This window comes from Camelus ferus, chromosome 3, assembly GCF_009834535.1.
Source record: "Camelus ferus isolate YT-003-E chromosome 3, BCGSAC_Cfer_1.0, whole genome shotgun sequence".
Classification (NCBI taxonomy): Eukaryota; Metazoa; Chordata; class Mammalia; order Artiodactyla; family Camelidae; genus Camelus; species Camelus ferus.
This window is the reverse complement of record NC_045698.1, coordinates 106,694,642-106,717,850: the sequence shown is the minus strand read 5'-3', so window position 1 is coordinate 106,717,850 and position 23,209 is coordinate 106,694,642. Positions and strand designations below refer to the sequence as shown.

Here is a 23,209-nt window from a genome sequence, read left to right as displayed (position 1 = left end):
TTTCCCCAAATAAGAAGATAACAGTTCCTTAGGCATGCATTCCTTTTGCATGCATTGCCCCAGCCAGTACATATGAGTAAATAAACTGAAGCAATAATAAAGATAACTTTTCTAAGTGCTTTACATGAATTAACTCATGTAAAATTAACACCATTTGCAGTATGAACCATGATACCTAAAAAGATCAATACTGTCGCCATTTGGCAGATTAGGAAACAAACTGAGAAAGGGTTGGAGACTTAACAAGACCACACAAAGAGAGGCCAGAATCCTGCCTTCCAGCTCTACTTTGTTCTGTTATACCACACTCTATCACAGGAGACTTGGGGGAGGCTTCTGGGCTTTCTTGATAACCAGGAAGTTTGTCCAATGAGTAAAATTAAAAATGTAAAGACAAATGAACATAAATACAAAACAGAAACAGACTCATAGACATAGAATACAAACTTGTGGTTGCCAGCGAAGAGGGAAGTGGGAAGGGACAGACAGGGAGTTTGAAATTTGTAGATACTGACAGGTATATATAGAATAGATAAACAAGATTATACTGTATAGCACAAGGAAACGTATACAAGATCTTGTGGTAGCTCACAGTGAAAAAGAATGCGACAATTAGTATATGTATGTTCATGTATAACTGAAAAATTGTGCTCTACACTGGAAATTTACACAACATTGTAAACTGACTATAACTCAATAAAATAAAATTTTTTAAAAGTATAGATATATATTACCTGTTGGGTCTAGGAACCTTTGAAGCAAAAATTAATTTTTTTAAATGTAAAAGCCCAGGCCTATAAAACATCCTACTAAAAAAATATATGTATATGTATATAATTTCAAAATCTTTGGGTTTTAGTGTTTCTTTGTTAGATGTTTTCTGACATGTATGTGAAACCTGGAGAAGATACTCCTTTAAAGAGACTCTGATCTTATTCCAACTGAAGACCTCTCTCTCCTATAAATAATTTCACATTCTAATTGTTTGCAGGAAAGAGGTGTTTGTATTCATGTTAATTATTAAAATATTAGCTCCACAAAGGCAGGAGAGTTTTTTTGTCTGTTTTGGACATTGATATTTCCAAACAGCTGGGACAGTTCCCAGCACTGTTATTTAGTGTTATTTATTAAGTAATAGCTTAATCATTGAACATGTAGAGATTTGAAATGCACCTCTCTGGCATAAAAATTATTTTAAGCTAAAAACATTAGAGCTAGTAGCCACAGCAGAGGAAAAAGCTTAATCTAAACTTCCTTTGCTGAATTCAGCAAGAACTTCTGAAAAATACAGGCACCATAAATCCCCTTTCTGGGAGGTTTTCAGCCAGAAAGGAGACTAACCATCATCACAGACTGAGTACTTACTTAAATAAACTATCAGAGAATGTCATACCTTTTACTTGTTCTTTCATGGAAGCTATTTCTCCCTGATCCAGTTCCCCTTATGAAGTGGGTATATAAACCCCTATCTTTGTTTGGGGACCCAATTCTTTGAAGGCTTCCTAGCTCTTAAAAAACGTTGTCTTTCTTCTTGTTAATCTTCTATTGTCAAATTCTCAGGCCCCCAGATCACTGAACCTAAATGAGTGGAGAGAAAGTTTTTCCTCCCAACAATATGAATGTATATATTTGAAAAATAATTATTTGAAAAATGATTTAAAGGAGACGCAACAAAATTTTAATGCATAAATCCAGTGAATGTGATTGAGGGTATTATGGGAGTTTTGACTTTTTCTTTATGTAATTGAATATATGAGAAACATCTGGTTTATGTTTTAAGAAAAGGATTTTTAAAACAAACTTTAAAACTTTGGCTAAGCCTGGAAAGATCCATCTATCCTGTATCATCTCCTGCAGGCATCTTGGCCATCCTCGTCCCCCGCCTGGACCTGGTTCTCTCCCTGGTGGGCTCCGTGAGCAGCAGTGCCCTGGCCCTCATCATCCCGCCCCTCCTGGAGATTGTCACCTACTACTCAGAGGGTATGAGCCTCCTCACTATCATCAAGGACGCCCTGATCAGCATCCTGGGCTTCGTGGGCTTTGTGATGGGTACCTACCAGGCCCTGGACGAGCTGATCCAGTCAGAACATTTTCTCACCTTTCCCAACTCCACCACTTTTACTTAGTGAAAATGGCACTGCTTCTTACCCACCAGCACCTGACTTTTAATGATATAAATCTCTTTTATATGCATTTATATGTATTTTGCTGTTTTACCTTTCTCTGGGCTAAGCCACAATGAAACAAGCACAGACTCACCAGCTACAACGTCTAGATGGTAATTTTTTAACTTTTTTCTTTTCTTCCACCTCTAGCTTTCCACTACATTGAGAGCTCTCCCATGGAAATCTCTTGTTTCCATCCAACTTTTTGGTAATTCACATGATGAATTTCATACCTTGAGGGGGTTATGCAAGAGGAAGCTACCAGGGGGCATCCAAGAAGCAGCAGCTGACAGAAGGAGGTGCAGCCAGCTAAGGCTGATCATGATTTGACAGACAAATGGTTTCCTCTTTTCCAGATATGTTTAAAGAGCAAAGATTAGGAGTGGGGACATATCCATAATCCAGCAAGGTGTCACAGCTCCATTGTCAGAGGAGCTCCATTGCCAGAGGTCCAATGTAAGCTGCAAATCTCAGACAAAAAGGAGCCATCATATTTAAGTCTGGGGCAATAAACCTTCTAAACTACTAGATAAAGTTTGGCCCAGTTTAAAGACCTCAACAAAGGACAGGCATCATGGAAGTGGATGTAACAATGGCAGGCAGGAGAGGATGGACAATGACATTATTTAACATTATTTACCTCTTAATTCTTTTTTTAAATTGAAGTATAGTTGATTTACAATGTTATGTTAGTTTCAGGAGTACAGTAAAGGCCAAAAGGCACATGAAAAATGCAAAAGATGCTCAATATAGCTATTATTAGAGAAATGCAGATTAAAACCACAATGAGGTATCATCTCACACCAGTCAACAAGCATTCTTGATTACCTACACTATGCCAAGCACAGTTCAAAGCTCTTATAGTAGATTATAAAAATAGCCACAGATTCCTCTTGACAGTGTATCTTTGCAGCTTCTCCTATCAAGAGGTGAAATCTATATCTCTACCCTTTGAATCTTTTCTTGGCCTTGTAACTTACTTTGGCCAATGGGACATTAATAAATGTGATGTAAACAGATGTTCGGTGATGGCCTGTGCATCGGGACCTTCATCTCGATGCTCTGTGGAGCCAGGAGCACCAGGTGAAGAAGCCAGGGCTAGCCTACCTGGAGGATGAGAGACCATGCGGAGCAGAAATGAATCATCCCAGGTGAGCCCCATCTCCCAGAACAACCAGCCTGCTGACTTCTGACACTGTGAGTGAAGTATCCTAGACTATATACAGCCCTAGTCAAGCTGGCCCAGCCCATAGGTATTGCTCAGATGATTCACAGAATTATGAGAAATAATAAATGTGTTTAGTTTTAAGGTATAAGATGTGGAAGTTTTTATGCAGTGAAAGCCAACTGATACTTCACTCCAAAGAGGATACACGAATGAGTAAGAAAAGAATCTCTGTCCTCAAGCTGACCTGCTGTCTACTGGGAAAGAATGACAGGTCATTAACTAAGTCACTACCATCATAGGTCCTTATAAGGTCAGGGGGACACTTAACTGTTCTGGAGTACTGAGCATGACTTTCCCAGGTGGCACCATTTGAGCTGGATTTTTGAGTAGAACTTGGGTCTCCCAACACTGAATCTGGTCCTCCTTCCTCTCAGTCCTGCTGCCTTGACAATGCTGTGCCTTTCCTCATGTCTGATCTTGGCTGGCAGCCAGGGGCCCCTCAACCCAACACACCACTTCAACTTTCCTGGTGGTTACTGCTCCCTCCATCCCCACTAAAACTACTAAAATTTGGAAAAGGCACCTAGATAAATGAGATGTTGTAGGCAGATCTGTAGTTCATTGGTGGTAGAGAATTTCTCATTACACTCTCTGTGGTTTGGGGGAGTGACCCATGCTTGTTTCAGCCTCGGTTTTAAGGGAACATTTTTAAAAACCCCTTCCTCCTTATTTTCATCCATTATCCTCCCTGCACAACCTTAGGAAGGTATGGAAGGGATAGAGCATCTGTCCTAATTTCCAAGTCCTAGTCTCCTCTTCTTGTGTGTTACTTTCTACCTGCTAGATTTCCAGAAAGTATTTCATGAACACAAGCTCTGTAGTCTGCAGAGTACCTGCTGGGAGATGGGACACTCAGAGCCTGTGCAGTGGTCCACAGCTCACTTGGCCAGAGGGCTGAGTCATCGTTTCTGCACATTGCTTCTGTGTTTTATCAGAAGACCCAAAGGACTTCCACTGATTGGCTCAAGGCCTTGGCAAAGTTCATTTCCTCCCACTGAACTTGTCTTCCACCCTTCTCAACTATCACCCCACCCAACCTTGCTAGATTTAAGATTCTTTTCTCTGTTGTTAAAAAATGGTCACACTCATTCTCCAAGGAGAAGCCCCTACTGTGCAAGATTATCAGATTAATCTTATCATTTAGATCAATTTGGCAAAAGTTACATCTTGGAAAGAAAAAATAAATGTAGTAACATTGGTATAACCAATAAAAGCAAGCTAGAAGGCTCATTAGTAATTGTCAGCAACACTAAAGAATACCAACTGTTAGAATTCTGTTTGATTTATGACAAACCTACAGCCAGCATAATACTCAATGGTAAAAAACTGAAAGCCTTCCCACTAAAATCTGGAACAAAACAAGGATGTCCACTCTCACCACCTCTATTCAACATAGTCTTGGAAGTCCTAGCCACAACAATCAAGCAAGAAAAAGAGATAAAAGAGATCCAAATTGGGAAAGAAGAGGTAAAATTGTCATTGTATGCAGATGACATGATACTATATATAGAAAACCCTAAAAGCTCCACACAAGAACTACTAGAGCTGATAAAAGAATTCGGCAAGGTAGCAGGATACAATAAAATACTGAGGAATATATCTGACCAAGGAGATGAAAGAGTTATACATGGAGATCTACAAAACATGGATTATGGAAATGAAAGATGACTTAAAGAAATGGAAAGATATCTCATGCTCTTGGATTGGAAGAATCAATATTGTTAAAATGGCCCTACTATCCAAGGCAATCTACAGATTTAATGTGATCCCTATCAAATTACCCATGACATTTTTCACAGAACTAGAACAAATAATCCTAAAATTTATATGGAATCATAAAAGACCAGGTATTGCCAAAGCAATACTGAAGAAAAAGAATGAAGCTGGAAGAATAACCCTCCCAGACTTCAGGCAGTACTACAGAGCTACAGTCATCAAAACAGCATGGTATTGGTATGAAAACAGACATATGGATCAATGGAACAGAATAGAGAGCCCAGAAATAAATCCACAGGCCTATGGTCAATTAATCTTTGACAAAGGAGGCAAGAATATACAATGGAGAAAAGACAGTCTCTTCAAGAAGTGGTGCTGGGAAAACTGGACAGCAGCCTGTAAATCAATGAAGTTAGAAAATGTCCTCACACTATACACAAAAATAAACTCAAAATGGCTTACAGACTTAAATATAAGACAAGAAATGAAATCTCCTAAAAGAAAACATAGACAAAACATTCTCTGACATAAATCTTAGCAATGTCCTCCTAGGGCAGTCTACCCAGTCAATAGAAATAAGAGGAAACATAAACAAATGGGACCTAATTAAACTTACAAGGCTTTGCACAACAAAGGAAACCATAAGCAAAACCAAATGACAACCTATGGAATGGGAGAAAATATTTGCAAATGATGTGACTCACAAAGGCTTAATTTCCAGGATATATAAATAGCTCATGCAACTTAATAACAAACAAACAAAAAAAAAACAACCCAACCCAAAAATGGGAGGAAGACCTAAACAAGCATTTCTCCAATGAAGACATACAAATGGCCAGTAGACACGTGGAAAATGCTCAAATCACTAATTATCAGAAAAATGCAAAGCAAAACTACAATGAGGTATCACCTCACACCAGTCAGAATGGCCATCCTTAAAAAGTTCACAAACTAGAGAGGGTGTGGAGAAAAGGGAACCCTCCTACACTGCTGGTGGGAATACAGTTTGGGGCAGCTGTTATGGAAAACAATATGTAGATTCCTCAGAAAACTGAAAACAGATTTACCATTTGATCCAGCAATGCCACTCCTGGGCATATATCTGGAGGGAACTCTAATTTGAAAAGATACATGCACCCAATGTTCATAGTAGCACTGTATACAATATCCAGACATGGAAACAACCTAAATGGCCATCGACAGATGACTGGTTAAAGAAGTTGTGGTATATTTATACAATGGAATGCTACTCAGTGTTAAAAAAGAATAAAATAATACCAATTGCAGCAACATGGATGGACCTAGAGATTGTCATTCTAAGTGAAGTAAGCTAGAAAGAGAAAGAAAAATACCATATAATATCACTCGTATGTGGAATCTAAAAAAAAAAAGGAAAGTATGAACTAATCTACAAAACAGAAACAGACTCACAGACATAGTAAACAATCTTATGGTTACAGGGGAAACGGGTGGGAAAGGATAGATTTGGGAGTCTGAGATTTGCAAATGTTAGCTACTATATATAAAAATGAATTTTAAAAAAGGATTGTTTGAGTGTTATGGGTATTAAATTTCTTTAATCATTGGTACTGGGTTTTAAACACACACACACACACACACACACACACACACTCTCGTACACACACATAGGCTTCCCCCCTACCCCCACCCTCTATTGATTCTTTAACTTTTGGAGCTTGCTCTTGAATCAAGGGTCATAGAAAATCCTCCCCTCCCTCACTGAGCACTTTTTTTAATGTTAATTTTTTTAATTGAAGTATGGTCAATTATAATGTGTCAATTTCTGGTGTACAGCACCAGTCATGCATATACATACATATACTCTTTTTCATATTCTTTTTCATTAAAGATTATTACAAGATACTGAATATAGTTCCTTGTGCTATACAGAAGAAACTTGTTTTTTTAAACTATTAAAGTGTTTTGCATGGAATAATCTCATTTAATCCTTACAATGAAACTATGCGGTGTCATTGTCCTCATTTTCAGATAAAGAAACAGACCTAAGAAATTGAGTAACTTGCTGACAATCAAACGTGTAGTGACAGATGGGTTCAGGACTGAAGCATTTGCCCAACACTCCTTACTGCTTTGTAGAGCCCAAGAGAGACCTTTGAATAATGGTGGTCAAAGGGAAAAACAGAGAAAATGTGTCCAGTGAATTACACATCTTTAAAAATTAGAAACAGCTTCTCTTTACAATAAGAAACCAGCTATGAAATGAGGAGGGGTTTCTGGAGACTGTACAGTGAATTAGGAGTAAAGCAGGATTTTCTTGATACCCTTCAATTCTGCCTGATGGTATTTAAACTTTTTTCAGACCTAGAGAGAAAAGAAAGTCTTCCCTACTTCTTATACAAAGATATCCTGATTCTGATAGCAAAATCAGAAAAACCATGACCCAATATAAGTATAAATACAAGCATCTTTAAAAAGAGCAGATAGAATCTAGCAGCATATTAAAAGAACAGTACACCATGGAGCTTTCCCTAAGAATGCAAAAATGATTTGACATTAATAAATCTATTACTGTAGATAACATTTGAAATCAGGGAAGAAAAAAATAATAGAACTTCATGATGCAATCCTAACTTTCCGAGAAAACTAGTAGTAGTATAAAAATATAAGAAACTTAACATGATCTGGGAGGAAGGGGAGGAGGAAAGTGATCTCAGAGGCATAATTAACAGTGAAACACCAGAAGCAGCTTCAGTAAAGTGTGAAATTAAAAAAGGACGTTTGTAAATCTCAAACTCCCAAATTTATCCCTTCCCACCCCCTTTAAAAAATATGAAAACAAATATATGTATGTATTTGCACGACTGGGACATTGTGCTGTACACCAGAAATTGACAAATTGTAATTGACTGTACTTCAATTAAAAACAAATAAATAAATAATAAAATTAAATTTAAAAGGACATTTGATGTCACTATCATCAAAAACAATAATATGAGGTATAAATTTTGGAAAGAAAAAAATATTTGCAATACAATTACCTGGAAAGGTATAATTAACTGAATGCTTTTAGACACAAAAGGGATCAGTAAAAGGGACAGTGACAAAACAAAATCTGCAAAATCATTATCTTTCCTACATACTAATTATCATCAAAAAGACAAAATGGGTAGAGTGATGTCAACAACATGGTAGCAGTGAGCTATGCTTCTCTATCTATCCTTTCAATCTACCACCAGTCAGATAGCCACAACTCAACAAAGGTGCCTCTGCCTAACATACCAGACCACCAGAGAATTCCACACATCCGTACACCTAAAGATGGGAGGACTGGAACACATAGAGGCAGAAATGAAGAACAGAATTGGTGCCTGCAATCCTAGCCCTCTGACCATGACAGCTGAGTCCACAGCTTCAGAAAACCCAGTAACAGAAGGGGAGGTGGTTGGTGCACAAGACTCTGGCCTCCTGACCACAGCAGTGCCTGCAGTCACAGGTAACTGGGCAGCAGTGGCCTGGGGCCTGGGCCCCCATCCCTTCAGCCACTGAGGCATGCATGACCCCGGCCCACCCCCCATCTGCATTAGTGGAGCCCTTGAACCTTCCAACACCAGACACGGTTAAAGGCACCTACATAACCCTAGCTGCCCCTCTCCACCGTCCCCCTCCTCCAAGGCATCAAAGCCTGCAAGTCAGGAGATCACAGATACTAGGGAAGAGCCAACCATCCAGTGACAACAGTGGCTCTGGCAGAAGCAAGGCAGCAAGGACCGCACAGGCACAGGAAGCAGTAACAAAGGCACAGACCTCTTAAAAAGATGATGGAGGCTGAAAAGTTCCAACTCAAATAATACCAGAGGCAGCTCAGGTAAGAGAAACCAAAACCTTGTGTTATAGTGCCACCTACCTGAAAACAAAAGAAAAGACTAACTTCTAACCTGACATTAATTCAAATGCGCTGGTAGAGGGACAATTCAAGAACCATGAAGAACCACAGTAACACTATACTACCAAACAACAACAACAACAATAATCATAATAATTCTCCAGAAACAAGTAATGGAATATTGTAGTCTAACCAGTAGAGAGTTCAAAATAGCTGTCATGAAGAAAAGTCACAAACTCTGAAAGGCAGTTTGATGAGCTGAAGAATAAAATTAATGAATAGAAGGAATACTTTACCAAAGAGACTGAAACTCTTAAAAAGAACCAAACAGAAATTCTGGAGCTAAAGAGCTCAGTAAATAAGATGAAAAATGCATTAGAAAGCAGTGGAAATAGAGCAGACCTCATGGAAGAGAATTAGAGAGCTTGAAGATACAAATCTAGAAATGATATCAGGAGAAGAGGAAAGAGAAGTAAGATATTTTAAAATGAGGAAATTCTACAACAGCTATCCAGTGCTTTCAGGAAAGGTAATGTTAGGATAATGGGTATCCCAGGAAAAGAAGAGAGGGAGAAGGGAGCAGAGAGTTTATTAAAGAAATAATAGCTGAGAACTTCCCAAACCTGGGTAAGGAACTGTATATACAAGTCCATGAAGTTAAGAGAACACCTAATTACTTCAATGCAAAAAGTCCTTCTCTAAAACATATAATATTAAAATTGTCAAAAATCAATGACAAAGAATTTTAAAGCCAGCCAGGAAATAAATAAAGGATGGTAACCGACAAAGGAACCCCCATTAGTCTATCAGATTTCTCAGCAGAAACCCTACAGGCCAGGAGAGAGTAGAATGACCTTCTCAAAATACTGAAAAATAAAAACTGTCACCCAAGAATATTCTATCCAGCAAAGTTATCATTCAGATATGAAGGAGAAATACTTTCCCAGAAAAACAGAAGCTGAGGCAGTTTATCAACACTAGACTTGCCTTACAAGATATGTTGAAATTAGCTCTTCTATCAGAAATAAAAAGGTAAAAATACACAAGACTTTGAGCAAGGTGATAGACAATCAGAAAATTGCAGCTCTTATTATCAGAATAGGTTTTTAAACACTTTATTATAGCATGAAGCTTAAGGGAGAAAGAAAGAAAGCAGAAAAATAACTATAGCTACATTTCAATTTGGTAACAAACCCACAAAATAAAAAAAGATAACTCGAGACAACAAAATATAAAAGAGGAAGAGGAGAAGGATGGAATCTGTATAGGTAAATGAAAATAATTTGCTATCAGCTGAAATAGGACTTTTATCTAAGAAACATTTTATACAAACCTCAGGGTAAGCACAAAACATAAACATATAGCGGAGACACAAAACGTAAAAAAGAAGGAACTAAGAAAGTCATTATAGAAAACCACCAGCCAAACAGCAGACAGAAGCACAAGGAAAAAAGAAACAATGGAGATACAGATCAACCAGAAAACAAAAGACAAAATGGCAGTACTAAGTCCTCATCTATCAATAATCACCCTAAATAAGTGGATTGAATTCACAATCAAGAGACACACAGTGGCTGGATATTATAAAAAAAAACAAGAGCCAACTGTGTGCTGCCTCCAAGAGACTCACTTCAGCTTTAAAGACAAACATAGGCTTAATAGAAGCTGATACTCTTAGCAAATGCCAGCCAAAACAAAGTGGATAGTCATACTAACATACGATGAAATAGACTTCAAGCCGAAAAAGGTAACAAGAGACAAAATGGACAGTATATACTAATAAAGGGGACAATTCATTAAGAAGACATAACAGAGATTAGTAAATGTACCCCTATCACAAGAGCATCCAAAATATGTAAAACAATTAGTAACAGACCTAAAGGTAGAAACTGACAGCAACACAATAAAAGCAGGGGACTTAAATACCGTATTTATGTCAGTGGATAGGTCTTCCAGATAAAGTCAATAAGGAAACAGTAGCCTTAAATGAAAAATTAGGCCAGATGGATTTAATAGATTTCTATAGAACATTCTATCCAAATACAGCAGAGTACATTCTTCTCAAGTGCATGCAGAACTTTCTTAAGGATAGACCATGTATTGGGACACAAAACAAGTCTCAATAAATATAAGAAGCTTGAAATCATATCAAGCATTTTTTCCAATCCTAATGGAATGAAACTAGAAATCAACTACAAGAAGAAAATTGAAAAAAATTACAAATATGGGGAGACTGAACAACATGCTACTAAACAACTATTGGTTCAATGAAGAAATTAAAGGAGAAATCAAAAATTACCTGAAGATAAGTGAAAATGAAAATATGACACACCAAAATCTATGGGTTACATCAAAGGCAGTACTGAGGGGGAAGTATATAGCAATATAGGTCTACCTCAAGACACAGTAAAAATCTCAAATAAACCATCTAACCTTATACCTAAAAGAAGTAGAAAAAGTAGAACAAATAAAACCCAAAGTTAGTAGAAAAAGGAAATAATAAAAATCAGAACAGGAATAAAATAAATAGAGACTAAAAAGACAATGGAAAAGACAATGAAACTAACAACTGGTTCTTTGAAAAGGTGAACAAAATTGACAAACCATTAAGTAGATTTACTAATTAAAAAAGAGAAGGGCCTGTTAAAATCAGAAATGAAATTGGAGAAATAACATTGAAAACCACAGAAATATAAAGGATTATAAGAGAATATTCTGAACAGCTACACACCAACAAATAGGACAACTTAGAAGAAATGGACAAATTTTTATAATTGTACAACCTTCCAAGAATGAATCATGAATAAATAAAAAATCTGAATAGACTGATCACTAATACAGACATTGAAAGAGTAACTAAAAAGCTCCCCAAAAGCAAAAGTTCAGGACCAGACAGCTTCACAGGTGAATTCTACCAAACATTCAAAGAATTTAATACCTGTCTGTCTCAAACTCTCCCAAAAAGAGAAGGGAATGCTTCATAACTCATTTTATGAGGCTAACACTACCTTGATACTAAAACCAAAGACAACACACAAAAAAGAAAATTACAGGTAATATATCTAGTGATAGACACAAAGATTCTCAGCAAACTATTAGCAAACTGAATTCAACAATATATCAATATTCAAGTTGGATTTATTCCAGGGATGCAAGGATGACTCAACACCTGCAAATCAATCAGTGTGATACACCACATTAACAAAATGAAGGATAAAAACCATATGATCATTTCAATAAATGCAGAAAAAGCATTTGACAAGACTCAATGCCCATTTATGATAAAAATTCTCAATTGAGTGGGTGGAGGAGGAATGTACCTAAACGTGATAAAAGCTATATATGACAAACCCACAGCTAACATTATACTCAATGGTGAAAAACTGAAATCTGTCCCTCTAAGATCAGGACCAAGACAAGGACTCCCACTCTCATCACTCTTATTCAACATTGTATTGGATGTCCTAGCAGAGTAACTGGGCAAGAATGATTGAATGAATGAATGAATGAATGAATAAATAAAAGATACCCAAACTGGAAAGGAAGAAGTAAAACTGTCACTATTTGCAGATGACATGATTATATGTGTGTGTATAAAACCCTAAAGACTCCACCAAAAATACTATGTGAAATAGTAAACAAATACAGTAAAGTTGCAGGAGATAAAATCAATATACAAAAGTCTGTTGCATTTCAATATACTGACAAAGAGCTAGCTGAAATAGAAATTAGGAAAACAATCCCATTTACAATCCCAACAAACAGAGTAAAATGCCTAGGAATAAATTTAACCAAGGAGGCAAAAGACCTGTACCCTGAAAACTGTAATTTATTATTTAAAAAAATTGAAGACACAAATAAATGGAAAAATACTCCATGCTCATGGAATGGAAGAAATAACATTGATAAAATGTCCATATTACCTAAAGCAATCTGTAGATTCAATGTAATCCTATCAAAATTTCAACAACATTTTTCACAGAAATAGGAAAAAATTCTAAAATTTATGAGGAACCACGAAAGACCCTAAATAGCCAAAACAATCCCGAGAAAAAAGAACAAAGCTGGAGGTATCACACTGCCTGATTTCAAACCATATGACAAAGCCACAGTAATCAAAAGTGGTATTAACAGAAAAACAGATACATAGCTCAATGGAACAGAATTGACAGCCCAGAAATAAACTCACACATACATGGGCAATTAATTTACAACAAAGGAGCAAACAACATACAGTGGAGAAAGGACAGTCTTTTCAATAGTGTTGAAAAACTGGACAGCCACATACAAAGAAATGAAACAACCACTATCTTACACCATACACAAAAATCAACCCAAAGTGGATTAAAGACTTGAATATAAGACCTGAAACCATAAAACTCCCAGAAGAAAATATAGGCAGTACACTCTTTGACGTCAGTCTTAGCAAGACCTTTCTAGGTACGTCTCCTCAGGCAAGGGAAACAAAAGCAAAAATAAATAAACAGGACTACAGCAAACTAAAGTTTCTGCACAACAAAGGAAAATATCAGTAAAATGAAAAGAAAATCTACTGAATGGGAGAAGATATTTGCAAATGATATATCCAGTAAGGGGTTAATATCTGAAGTATATCAAGAATTCATACAAGTCAAGAACAACAAAAAATCCATTTAAAAAGGGGGCAGAGGAGCTGAATAGACATTTTTCTGAAGAAGAAATAAAGATGACCAACAAGAGCATGGAAAGGTGTTCAACATCACTAATTAAGAAAATTCAGATCAAAACCACGAGATATCACCTCACACTTGTTAGAATGACTGTCATCAAAAAGATAAATAAAAGTGTTGGTGAGAAAGTAGAGAAAAGGTAAGCCTTATGTACTGTTGGTGGGAATGTAAATTGGTGCAGCCACTATGGAAAACAGTATGGAGGTTCCTCAAAAAACTAAGAACAACTACCATATGACCCAGCAATTCCACTCCTGGGTACATAACTTTAAAAACAGAAACACTAATTTGAAGATACATGTACCCCAATGTTCATAGCAGCATTAATAACAATTGCCAAGATATGGAAGCAACCTAATGGTTCATCAACAGATGAATAGATAAAGAAGATATGGAGTATGTACAATGGAGTACTACTCAGCCATAAAAAAGAATGAAAATTTGTCATTTGCAACAGCATGGTTGAACCTGGAGGGCATTACACTTAGTGCAATAAGACAGAGAAAGAAAAATACTGTATGCTATCACTTTTACATGGAATCTAAAAAATAAAACAAACAAATGAATATAGCAAACTCTTTGAGGAAACAGATTCATAGATATAGAGAACAAACCAGTGGTTACCAGTGGGGAGAGGGAAGGGGGAGAGGAAAGATGGGGTGGAGATTAAGAGGTACAAACTACTATGTATAAAATAAATAAGCAATAAGGATAGAATGAATAGTACAGGGAATATAGCCAATATTTTATAATAACTTTAAATGAGTATATAAAAATTTTGAATCACTATGTTGTACACCAGAAACTAATACAATATTGTAAATCAACTGTGCAGCAGTTTTTTAAAAAGCCACCCCACTCCCATTACCATTTGTTGGGCCGCACCTGCAGCCTGCGATTCAGCAGCACCTTATTGGACAGGCAGCCTCCATTGTGAGGTAGCTCTGGTTCCTCCTTGCCAAGATAGACAAGCGCTGAGCCTGGCCCCACATCCGGGCACCGGGATCTCCAGTCCAGTGATGCCTTCTTTCTCCTAGTCCTACGGTTCACTTTGCCCTAAAGCGATACAGGCCGAACTGGGAGGGGCTGAAAGCCCGGGTGAGTCCTGGCAGTGGCCAGGCAATCACAGGGTGCACTGAGGATCTTCCTGACATGAGTCTCTCATAAGTCCCCCGACACCCAGGTGAGGCATATAATCAACATCAGCTTCCCCCTCTCACCAGCACCAGGGCCAGGCACCGTTGTAAATTAGCAGCCAGCATCTCAGGCCTGCAGCCTCAGTTTCTCTGGAGAAAAACCCGTGGGAGGCTGGTTCAGGGCTGTTACAGGCCTTAAACCTGAGCTGCTACCACCTACTCACCATGTTGAAGATGTCATTGTTTGGAAGGGACTACAACAATGAGTCCAAGTCCCTGGACAATGGGTCCAAGTCGCTCTTGGAGAGTAGCAGTAGCATCACTTCAGAGAGTGTCCATGCTGCGGAGGAAGCCAGTGGAATATCGTAAGTAGCTGCACGGCCCTTCCAGCCCTAAGCCCAGCTCCTCTCTTCTTAACACATTTATCCCCATTGAACAGGAGACATGTGGATTAAAGATCAAACCTTCAGAATCTAAGAAGGTTGATCCATGTGGCTCTGAGTATTACACCTCTTTACCAGTTTTTGCACACACAAACAAAACAAACAAACAAACAGATAGAGTAGCTATCCACAGCACGAGCTTCTTAATTCCAGGAATAATTTTCTATCTCCAGCTGGCTGCTCTTTCAGGTTCAAGCTGCTTTCCTCTCCTACGACATCTGCTATTATTCATATTCTCTCTGTTTGTCCTTCTCTCTCTCCCTCCCGTCCTCCCCGTCTCCCCTAAACCCACCCAGGAAACAAAAGTTCACCTGCTAGCCCCAGGTCCCTACTTTTGCTACCATAAAGTCAGACACACGGAGCTTTTCCTTAGGGCTTTATTGCCAGTCAGACTATTAGTTAATAATCAGATCAGATGGCATAAAGAGGCTGTAAATGACAATACCCAGTGTTGGTAAGGATGTCAGGAAATGCCCTCTTTCATGTCCTTTTGGGAAGAATTAAACTGGTTCCTTTCTAGAAGGCAATGTTGTAATGTATGTCAAATCCTAACACATATTTACATAAAATATACGAATATTTATCTGGTATATGCTTTCTTTGAAAGTACACACATACACACAGACACAAATGGCCATAATGGGTGCCTTTGGGTAAGAGAATTGGTAGACTGGGAGGCAGAGATAGAAGAGATTTATGTTCACTACATAAAGTTTTTTGGTTCTTGTTTTTGTTTTACCTTTTGAATTTCATAGTGTGTCACTTAGAGTTTTTTTTTAAAGTATAATTAAATATAAATAAGTAAATCCTTTAATCACTGATACCACTTCTAGGAATTTTTTCTGTTGCGATAATAACACAGGTGTGCATAATTCTATTGACACACTGATTATAATACTGACAATTTGGAAACAATAAAAGATTATTTCTTTTTTTAAGTTTCTTTTCGGGGTTGGGTAATTAGGTGTATATATTTATTTTTAGAGGAGGTACTGGGGATTGAACCCAGGACCTCATGCATATTAAGCATGTGACCTACCACTTGAGCTATACCCTCCCCCCAGTAAAAGATTATTTAAAGTATGGTACACACATGCAGTGGGATACAGTACAGCCATTACAAGTGATGAAGGAAATGTATGCTTTTGGAAAAATATGTATGACATACTATTCATAAAGAAAATACAGAATTATATTGTTCTCCTTGTGTAAATTTGTGTGCATTTAAAGTCAGATAGGAATGCCCAAGGGAATGTTACTCAAAAATGTTAAAGGTAGTTATTTCCAATTGGTGGAAATTTTGGTATTTCCTTTTATAATGCAATGTATAATTTTTCAAGAAAAAAACACAAACCTCTTTAAAGGTCCCTGAGTGCTCCCAACATGTGGTTTACTCCCCACAGCCCTGATCCTAGTAGCTAAGGCATAATGTTTTCTCCAAAACCTTGTCTCACCGTTCCCAAGAGATCTGATTCAGGTGGGGGCCAAGACGCTGCTATAGGGAGGATATGAGGGATGGAAGTCAGGAAGAGCTAGAAAGAGCACATCTTTTGGAGAAATTACTATCCAAGAATTGACAAGAGATTTTAAAAATAGGGTTGTTTGGGTTTTTTTTCGCTTTGACAAATTTTCCAGTAATTGTAGTTATCAAGAAATAAAAGTTACTGTTGGAAGTGAAGGGACAACTTGTCCCCCCCTCCACCCATTGTTTAGATGAATAGACTGAACTAAGGGAGTTTCTGGAAGTCACAAAAGTCCCAAGGGCCACCCGTTCTCTCAGTCAAAAGCCTCTCCCTGGTCAGTATTGAAATGCAAAAACAGACACAGTCCTGATACCCTAACCAACAGGACCTAGAGATGTGAGCACTGTCTCTACAGGTCCTGCTTGAGCTCAGCCAGTTTATTTCCACTCTCTGCTGCCTCCAGATAGTTCAAAGAGGTGCCTGCAATGGCCTCCTCCAGGTACCTTTTGCGCCAGGAGGAAGGGACACCGCTACCTGCTTAAACCAGCCCTTGCTTGCCTTTTTCCTTATCAACCCAGCTCTGCTTCCTCATTAGGAAGCCCTTTTAAACAGGTGAGTGAGTGCCATAAGGTCAAACCGAAGGTGGTGATGATGATGACTGATGATGATAATGATGATGGTGATGATGCCTCACATCTGCGAAGCACTTCATGATTCCAAGAATCATCATGTCTACCTCTTCTGGTTCCTACCACACCCCTGAGAGGTAGGCAGGGCAAGAATTTTTCCCTCCCTCCCTCTCTCTCTCCCCCACCTCCCCACCGCTGGGGTAGGGTAGATGAGGAAACAGAAGATGTAAGCAGCCAAGGGCCTCCCCAAAACAGTGACCAAACACAATTGGTTAATGGCAGAGCTACAACTCAGAATCCAGTGCACCTTCCTCTGAGTTCAGTGCTTTGCACTCAACTTTTCTTTCTGTTTCTTTTTGATTCTCTTCTCATGATCCTGTTCCCATCTTTCCCCCTTCCCAGTGGATTGGCAGTGCCTGAGCAGGAGTGGCCAGCACAGGTGTGGAGAACATTTAGAACCCTGGTTGCTAGCACCCTGCAGGGCACATAGTAAGAATTTTGTATGCACAGTGGCCATTGTTATTAAATTATATTCAGTGCATAGCATGAAATAAGTTCACAGTGAATATTGGTTGAGTAAATGGATGAAGGAGTGAACTCAGATCAATAAATACTCTGCAAGTGGTGTCAGATTAGGTTTTTTGTCCTAGTGAGTGAATTAATAAACAAACTGGCACTGATACTCTGTAAATTGAGAAAATTCCTATTAACTTTTTCATTGTCTATCTAAATGCGAAGCATCTAGTAGATCTCAATAAATACTACGAGTGAATAAATCATGAAAAAAATCACTGGATGAATTAATAAATAAACTCATATTAGGAAGTTACCCAGAATGGTAGCAATGGTTAATAACTATTTCTTTAGAGCCTACTGTGTGTTAAATATTTGTTGAGTCACCTGAACTAGCAGCAGCCCTGGATCAGAGGTTCCAGAACAGATCCTGGGAACTGAGAGTGAAACCAGAGTCCACTTCAGCTGGTTTTGTCCATCTTCCCCACAGAGGGTGCTGGAGAGGCTGAAAGCCTGAGCCTTGCATCAGCTTTCTATCAGCTAACATACTCTCTTGTCTCCCTCTGCTCCCCCTACAGGATAGTGCAAACCTTGATCCACTTACTGAAATGCAACATTGGCACAGGGCTCCTGGGGCTTCCTCTGGCCATGAAAAATGCCGGCTTATTGGTAAGACAGACTTGTGCGATGCGAGCCAGGTTTACCTATTTGGGGGAAAGGGGTGTTAAGGCCTTGGCACCATTTATCAGTGGGCAATTTGGGGGGGGGGTGGCAATCTTTCCCATGCAAGAGGAAATGTGCCTGTTGGCATCAGTCCACTGGAGCCAACCTGCAGCCAAATGGAACATACTTAGAGGCCATTCTTTTTGTTCTCAGTTTTATTGAGATATAATTGATATACAGCTCTGTATAAATTTAAGGTATGCCACATAATGACTTGACATATGTATACTGGGAAATGATTACCACAATAAGTTTAGTTGACATCCATCTCCTCATATAGTTACAAATATATATATATATTTTTTCCTTGTGATGAGAACTTTTAGGATTTACTCTCTTTGCCACTTTCAAATATACCATATAGCAGTGTTAACTATAGTCACCATGTTGTACATTACATCCCCAGTACCTATTTATCTCATAACTGGAAGTTTGTACCTTTTGACCGCTTTCATCCAATTCCCTGTCTCCACCATTATTCTTAAAGGCCCACCATGCACACATACTGATACAGAATCTACTGTGCCACAGTCCTTGTGACTCCCTAGGATTATATCCATGCCATTTCATTCGTTTATATTAGCAGCCTGGCCCCTCCAAGCATTGAGTGTGTAACTCCTGTTTCAAACCATTTGATTGATTGTGAGAAAGTGGCTTGGAAGATGAGGATCACAAAGGCTTCACCAGTTCCCTGACGTTCCCTGTGCTATCACACCTCTGTCTTCTTACTTACGCTGTTCCCTTCTTTATTTCTGTTTTTGAACTCTGCCTCCTCTGTAAAATTTGACTGTTTCCTATTAAAATTAATGCCAACTTCACCTTGTGTTTTTTTAGAACTTATGTCTATTAAATCGGGAATTCTTACAACACTTAAATGATGAGGCATACTTTTTTTTTTAAAATATAGCTATCTTCCTCACTTAACCTGAAAGCTCTGAGGGCAGGAACTCTTTGATTCATCTTTACACCTCCCCACAATAGTTCTGTAAAAACTTGCATGCTTCAAGTCCCGGTTTGTGTCTATGGCACTGAATAGATGGATGATTTCCATTTAGTTGAATCGAATTTCGCCTCCTCTCCAGGCCTGGCAGGTGGCGCCCATGTCTAAAAAAGGCATACTGAGACCCTGACTTCTTCTACTATGACTTGTAATCTGTATCAGTTCCAACCCCGAGATGGGATGCTCCTCTTTGGAATCCTCAGGGTTCTAGAACTTCTGAAGAATATTATTACCACATGGCCCTCAGGGGAAGTCTGTTTGCCAATGAGGTGTTTGCTTTTTAAGATAGCTCTTTTATTCTTTGATTTTTGCTTCCTAAGAGTTATTAGATGATTTCTTTACCCTCTAACTCCCATCAGAACCTCTAATCATGTAGTACTTTCCAGCTCACGAAACACTAAGAGCATTGACTCATTCAGTAATAAAAGTTACTGCACAACTACACTGTGCCAGATACATGGCAAGAGCTTTGCTAGCCTTCTTTTATTCATTCCTTACAAAAAATTCATCTGGCCCAAAATGTCAATAGTGTCCCTTTGGTAACCTTGTACTAGAGGAAGAAAACCATGTCCTAAGAGGAACCTTGGTCTTTAATCATCTTGGAGGAAGTGGGGGCTGGCATGTGAAAAGGAATGAAGGATTTAGAAAGCAGAACTCAAGGCAGATGAGGAAAGGCATGGGCTATTGGGGGTGGTAGTGAGTTCTCTGTTGCTAGAAGTATCCTAGCAGAGTTTGGGCAGCCACTTTGCAGCAGTGCTAAGAAGGGCATATGGGCCAGAGCATCTGAGGGCACAAGGACATTCAGGCAGAGGCTCTCATACCAGGGGCTCTCATTTCAAAATCTCATCTTTATTATGATAGAGGCATCAGCACCCAGGTGGGGAGAAGGCCGGGTGTGGGAGCCATCTGGTTGTGGCTCACTGTGCCCGCCTCTCCTTTCCCCTCCAGGTCGGTCCTTTCAGCCTGCTGGCCATCGGGATCCTCACCGTGCACTGTATGGTCATCCTGCTGAACTGTGCTCATCACTTAAGTCAAAGGTGAGAGTCCTGCTTCTCTCTCACTTGGCACCAGGCCCTTTCTGAGGGTGTGCTGAGTTTCCCTGGATTGCTGACCCAATTAGCTGGCTACTTCTCCAGGTCACTGCCCCTGCTGCTCCAGATGCTACAGAGGTGGTGGAGGGAGTGATGAAAATCCCAACTGGGAACTCCTAGGTCCTGGCCCAACTCTGCTGCTAACCAGCTGGACAACTTTGCCAAGCTCCCGCACCCTCTGAGCCCAAATGTCCACACCTAGAAAGATGAAAAGTAATAAAAGACGAGCACATACCCTCTACACTGCCATGTATGTGTGAGATACTTAGGGATGTCCTCCTTTTCCTGTTAATCTCCCTACCCCCAACCTCCTCAAATTCCAATATACACACCTTGGAGGAGAAATTTGTTCCAGGTAGACCCTTCCTGGGACACTTTAGTAACAGTAAAAAATGTAGTTAGCAATAAGACAAATAGTTCACAGTGACTTCAGTCACTAATAAAGCGTACATACATCACTCAATGTTTATATTTTTGAATTTTGCAAAACAAAATTCCAAAGAGAAGACAAATGCAATGAAAAAGAATGCTGAGAGTTTCATATTAATAAACTAGCAATTCATGATGATTGACAATTCCTTACAGCCAACAACCTGGTGACTTTCTGTCTGCAGGGCTCAGTGCTCCCAAGGCAGGCAGATCTGAGTATGCCCTCATAGATGTGCAGAAAGACCTCATGAGTCGCAGTAAGGATATTAAATGAAACTTTTCATAGAGTCAAACTATAATAACCCAAATAGGTGTATCTGGAGCCTATGTCAGCCACATCTAATTTGTGTGGTACTTTCCAGCTCACGAAACACTAAGAGCATTGACTCATTCAGTAATAATAGTTACTGCACAATTACACTGTGCCAGATACATGGCAAGAGCTTTGCAAGCCTTCTTTTATTCACTCCTTACTATAAAATTTTATGGTAGGCACCATTATTCCCACTTTACAAATGAGTAAACTGAGGCTTAGGTGAGTTAAATGCCTTGCTCAAGGTCACACAGCTAGGAGGTGGCAGAGCCAGTATCCCAAGACCTGTCTGACTCTACCTCCCCCTTAACCTACCTGCAAATTTTTTTCTTCCCTTAAGCCTGCTGGGACCATTATTTTACCATGCAGGCTCCTAACATCTATGTCATTTATGACAGCCTTTCCCTGATTTTTCTTATTGATGACTTGTTTTTCTTTTTTCTAATATAGAGGTTATAGACTAATGGCCTAACAGCTGACAATGGCCTTCAGATATATTTGGGGAGACTTCTACAAATTCTGTTCTTTTGTTTTTAGCCAACATTTTAAAACCTGGAGATTCCACATTAAAAAAAAAATCCTGCACCTTCTTTCCAGTTAAACACTCTGGCACATCTTCAGCTTCATTCCTTCATCTTTCAGCTGTAACCATGTCCTGATCAAACCCTTTGGGAATAGGACATGTACCAGGGACTTGGTCACTGTCTCCACTATTCCCTATTCTGTCTCATACCCAGCCTCTCTCACCATATTACTGCTACCTGTCTGGTCACCATTGCTTTTGTTTTGGGTTTTTTTTTTTTGTCCTTTTAAAAAAAAATTATTTTTATGAGACATAATTGACATGTAACATTGTATAAGTTTAAGGTGTACAGCATGTGTTATTTGATACATTTACATATTGCTATATGATTACCCATAACATTAGCTAATGCCCCTCTTATGTCATATAGTTACCATTTCCTTTTGTGTGTGTGTGTGTCAATTTCTGATGTACAGCATAATGTTTCAGTCATACGTATACATACATATATTCCTTTTCATATTCTTTTTCATTATAGGTTACTACAAGATATTAAATATGAATCCCTGTGCTATACAATATAGACTTATTGTTTATTTTATATATATAGTAGTTAGTATCTGCAAATCTCAAACTCCCAATTTATCCCTTCCCACTCCCTTTCCCCACTGGTAACCACAAGTTTGTTCTCTGTGTCTGTGAGTTTGTCTCTATTTTGTAAATAAGTTTATTTGTGTTTTTTTTTTTTTTGATTCCATATATAAGTGATATCATATGGTATTTTTCTTTCTCTTTCTGGCTTCTTCACTTAGTATGACAATCTTAGTATGACAATTGCAGCAAATGGCATTATTTTATTCCTTTTTATTGCTAAGTAGTATTCCATTATATAAATATATCACAACTTTTGTATCCAGTCATCTGTCAATGGACATTAGGTTGCTTCCATGTCTTGGCCATTGTATATAGTGCTGCTATGAACATTGAAGGGCATGTATCTTTTCAAATTCGCGTTCCCTCCAGATATATGCCCAGGGGTAGAATTGCTGGATCATATGGTAAGTCTGTTTTTTTTTAAATTAATTTTAATTAGCCTGTTTTCCATAATGGCTGCACCAAACTGTATTCCCACCAGCAGTGTAGGAGGGTTCCCTTTTCTCCACACCCTCTCCAGCATTTATCATTTCTGGACTTTTTAAGGATGGCCATTCTGACTGGTGTAAGGTGATACCTCATTGTAGTTTTGATTTGCATTTATCTAAT

The 23,209-nt window shown here is 38.6% G+C and overlaps 2 protein-coding genes across 11 annotated transcripts in view; both read left to right on the top strand.

The window, feature by feature from the left end:
• Nucleotides 1–2,265, top strand: part of LOC102513692 (proton-coupled amino acid transporter 2) — a 62,682-nt gene extending 60,417 nt beyond the window's left edge. For all 7 annotated transcript variants that reach the window (XM_032477135.1, XM_032477137.1, XM_032477141.1 and 4 more), the window contains one exon: nt 1,858–2,265. In XM_032477135.1, coding sequence (XP_032333026.1) covers nt 1,858–2,126 — 269 coding nt within the window. In that variant the 3' untranslated portion in view covers nt 2,127–2,265. The remainder of the gene's footprint in view (nt 1–1,857) is intronic.
• Nucleotides 2,266–2,381: 116 nt separating this feature from the next.
• The window catches only part of LOC102507910 (proton-coupled amino acid transporter 3), a 37,339-nt gene continuing 16,511 nt past the window's right edge, over nt 2,382–23,209 (top strand). For 2 of the 4 annotated variants that reach the window (XM_032477144.1, XM_032477142.1), the window contains exons 1-4: nt 2,382–3,316; nt 17,321–17,491; nt 18,446–18,536; nt 20,539–20,627. In XM_032477144.1, coding sequence (XP_032333035.1) covers nt 17,436–17,491; nt 18,446–18,536; nt 20,539–20,627 — 236 coding nt within the window. In that variant the 5' untranslated portion in view covers nt 2,382–3,316; nt 17,321–17,435. Of the gene's footprint in view, nt 3,317–14,575; nt 15,185–17,320; nt 17,492–18,445; nt 18,537–20,538; nt 20,628–23,209 lie in introns of those variants that run through there. The other 2 variants (XM_032477143.1, XM_006174617.2) reach the window with 2 other exon arrangements.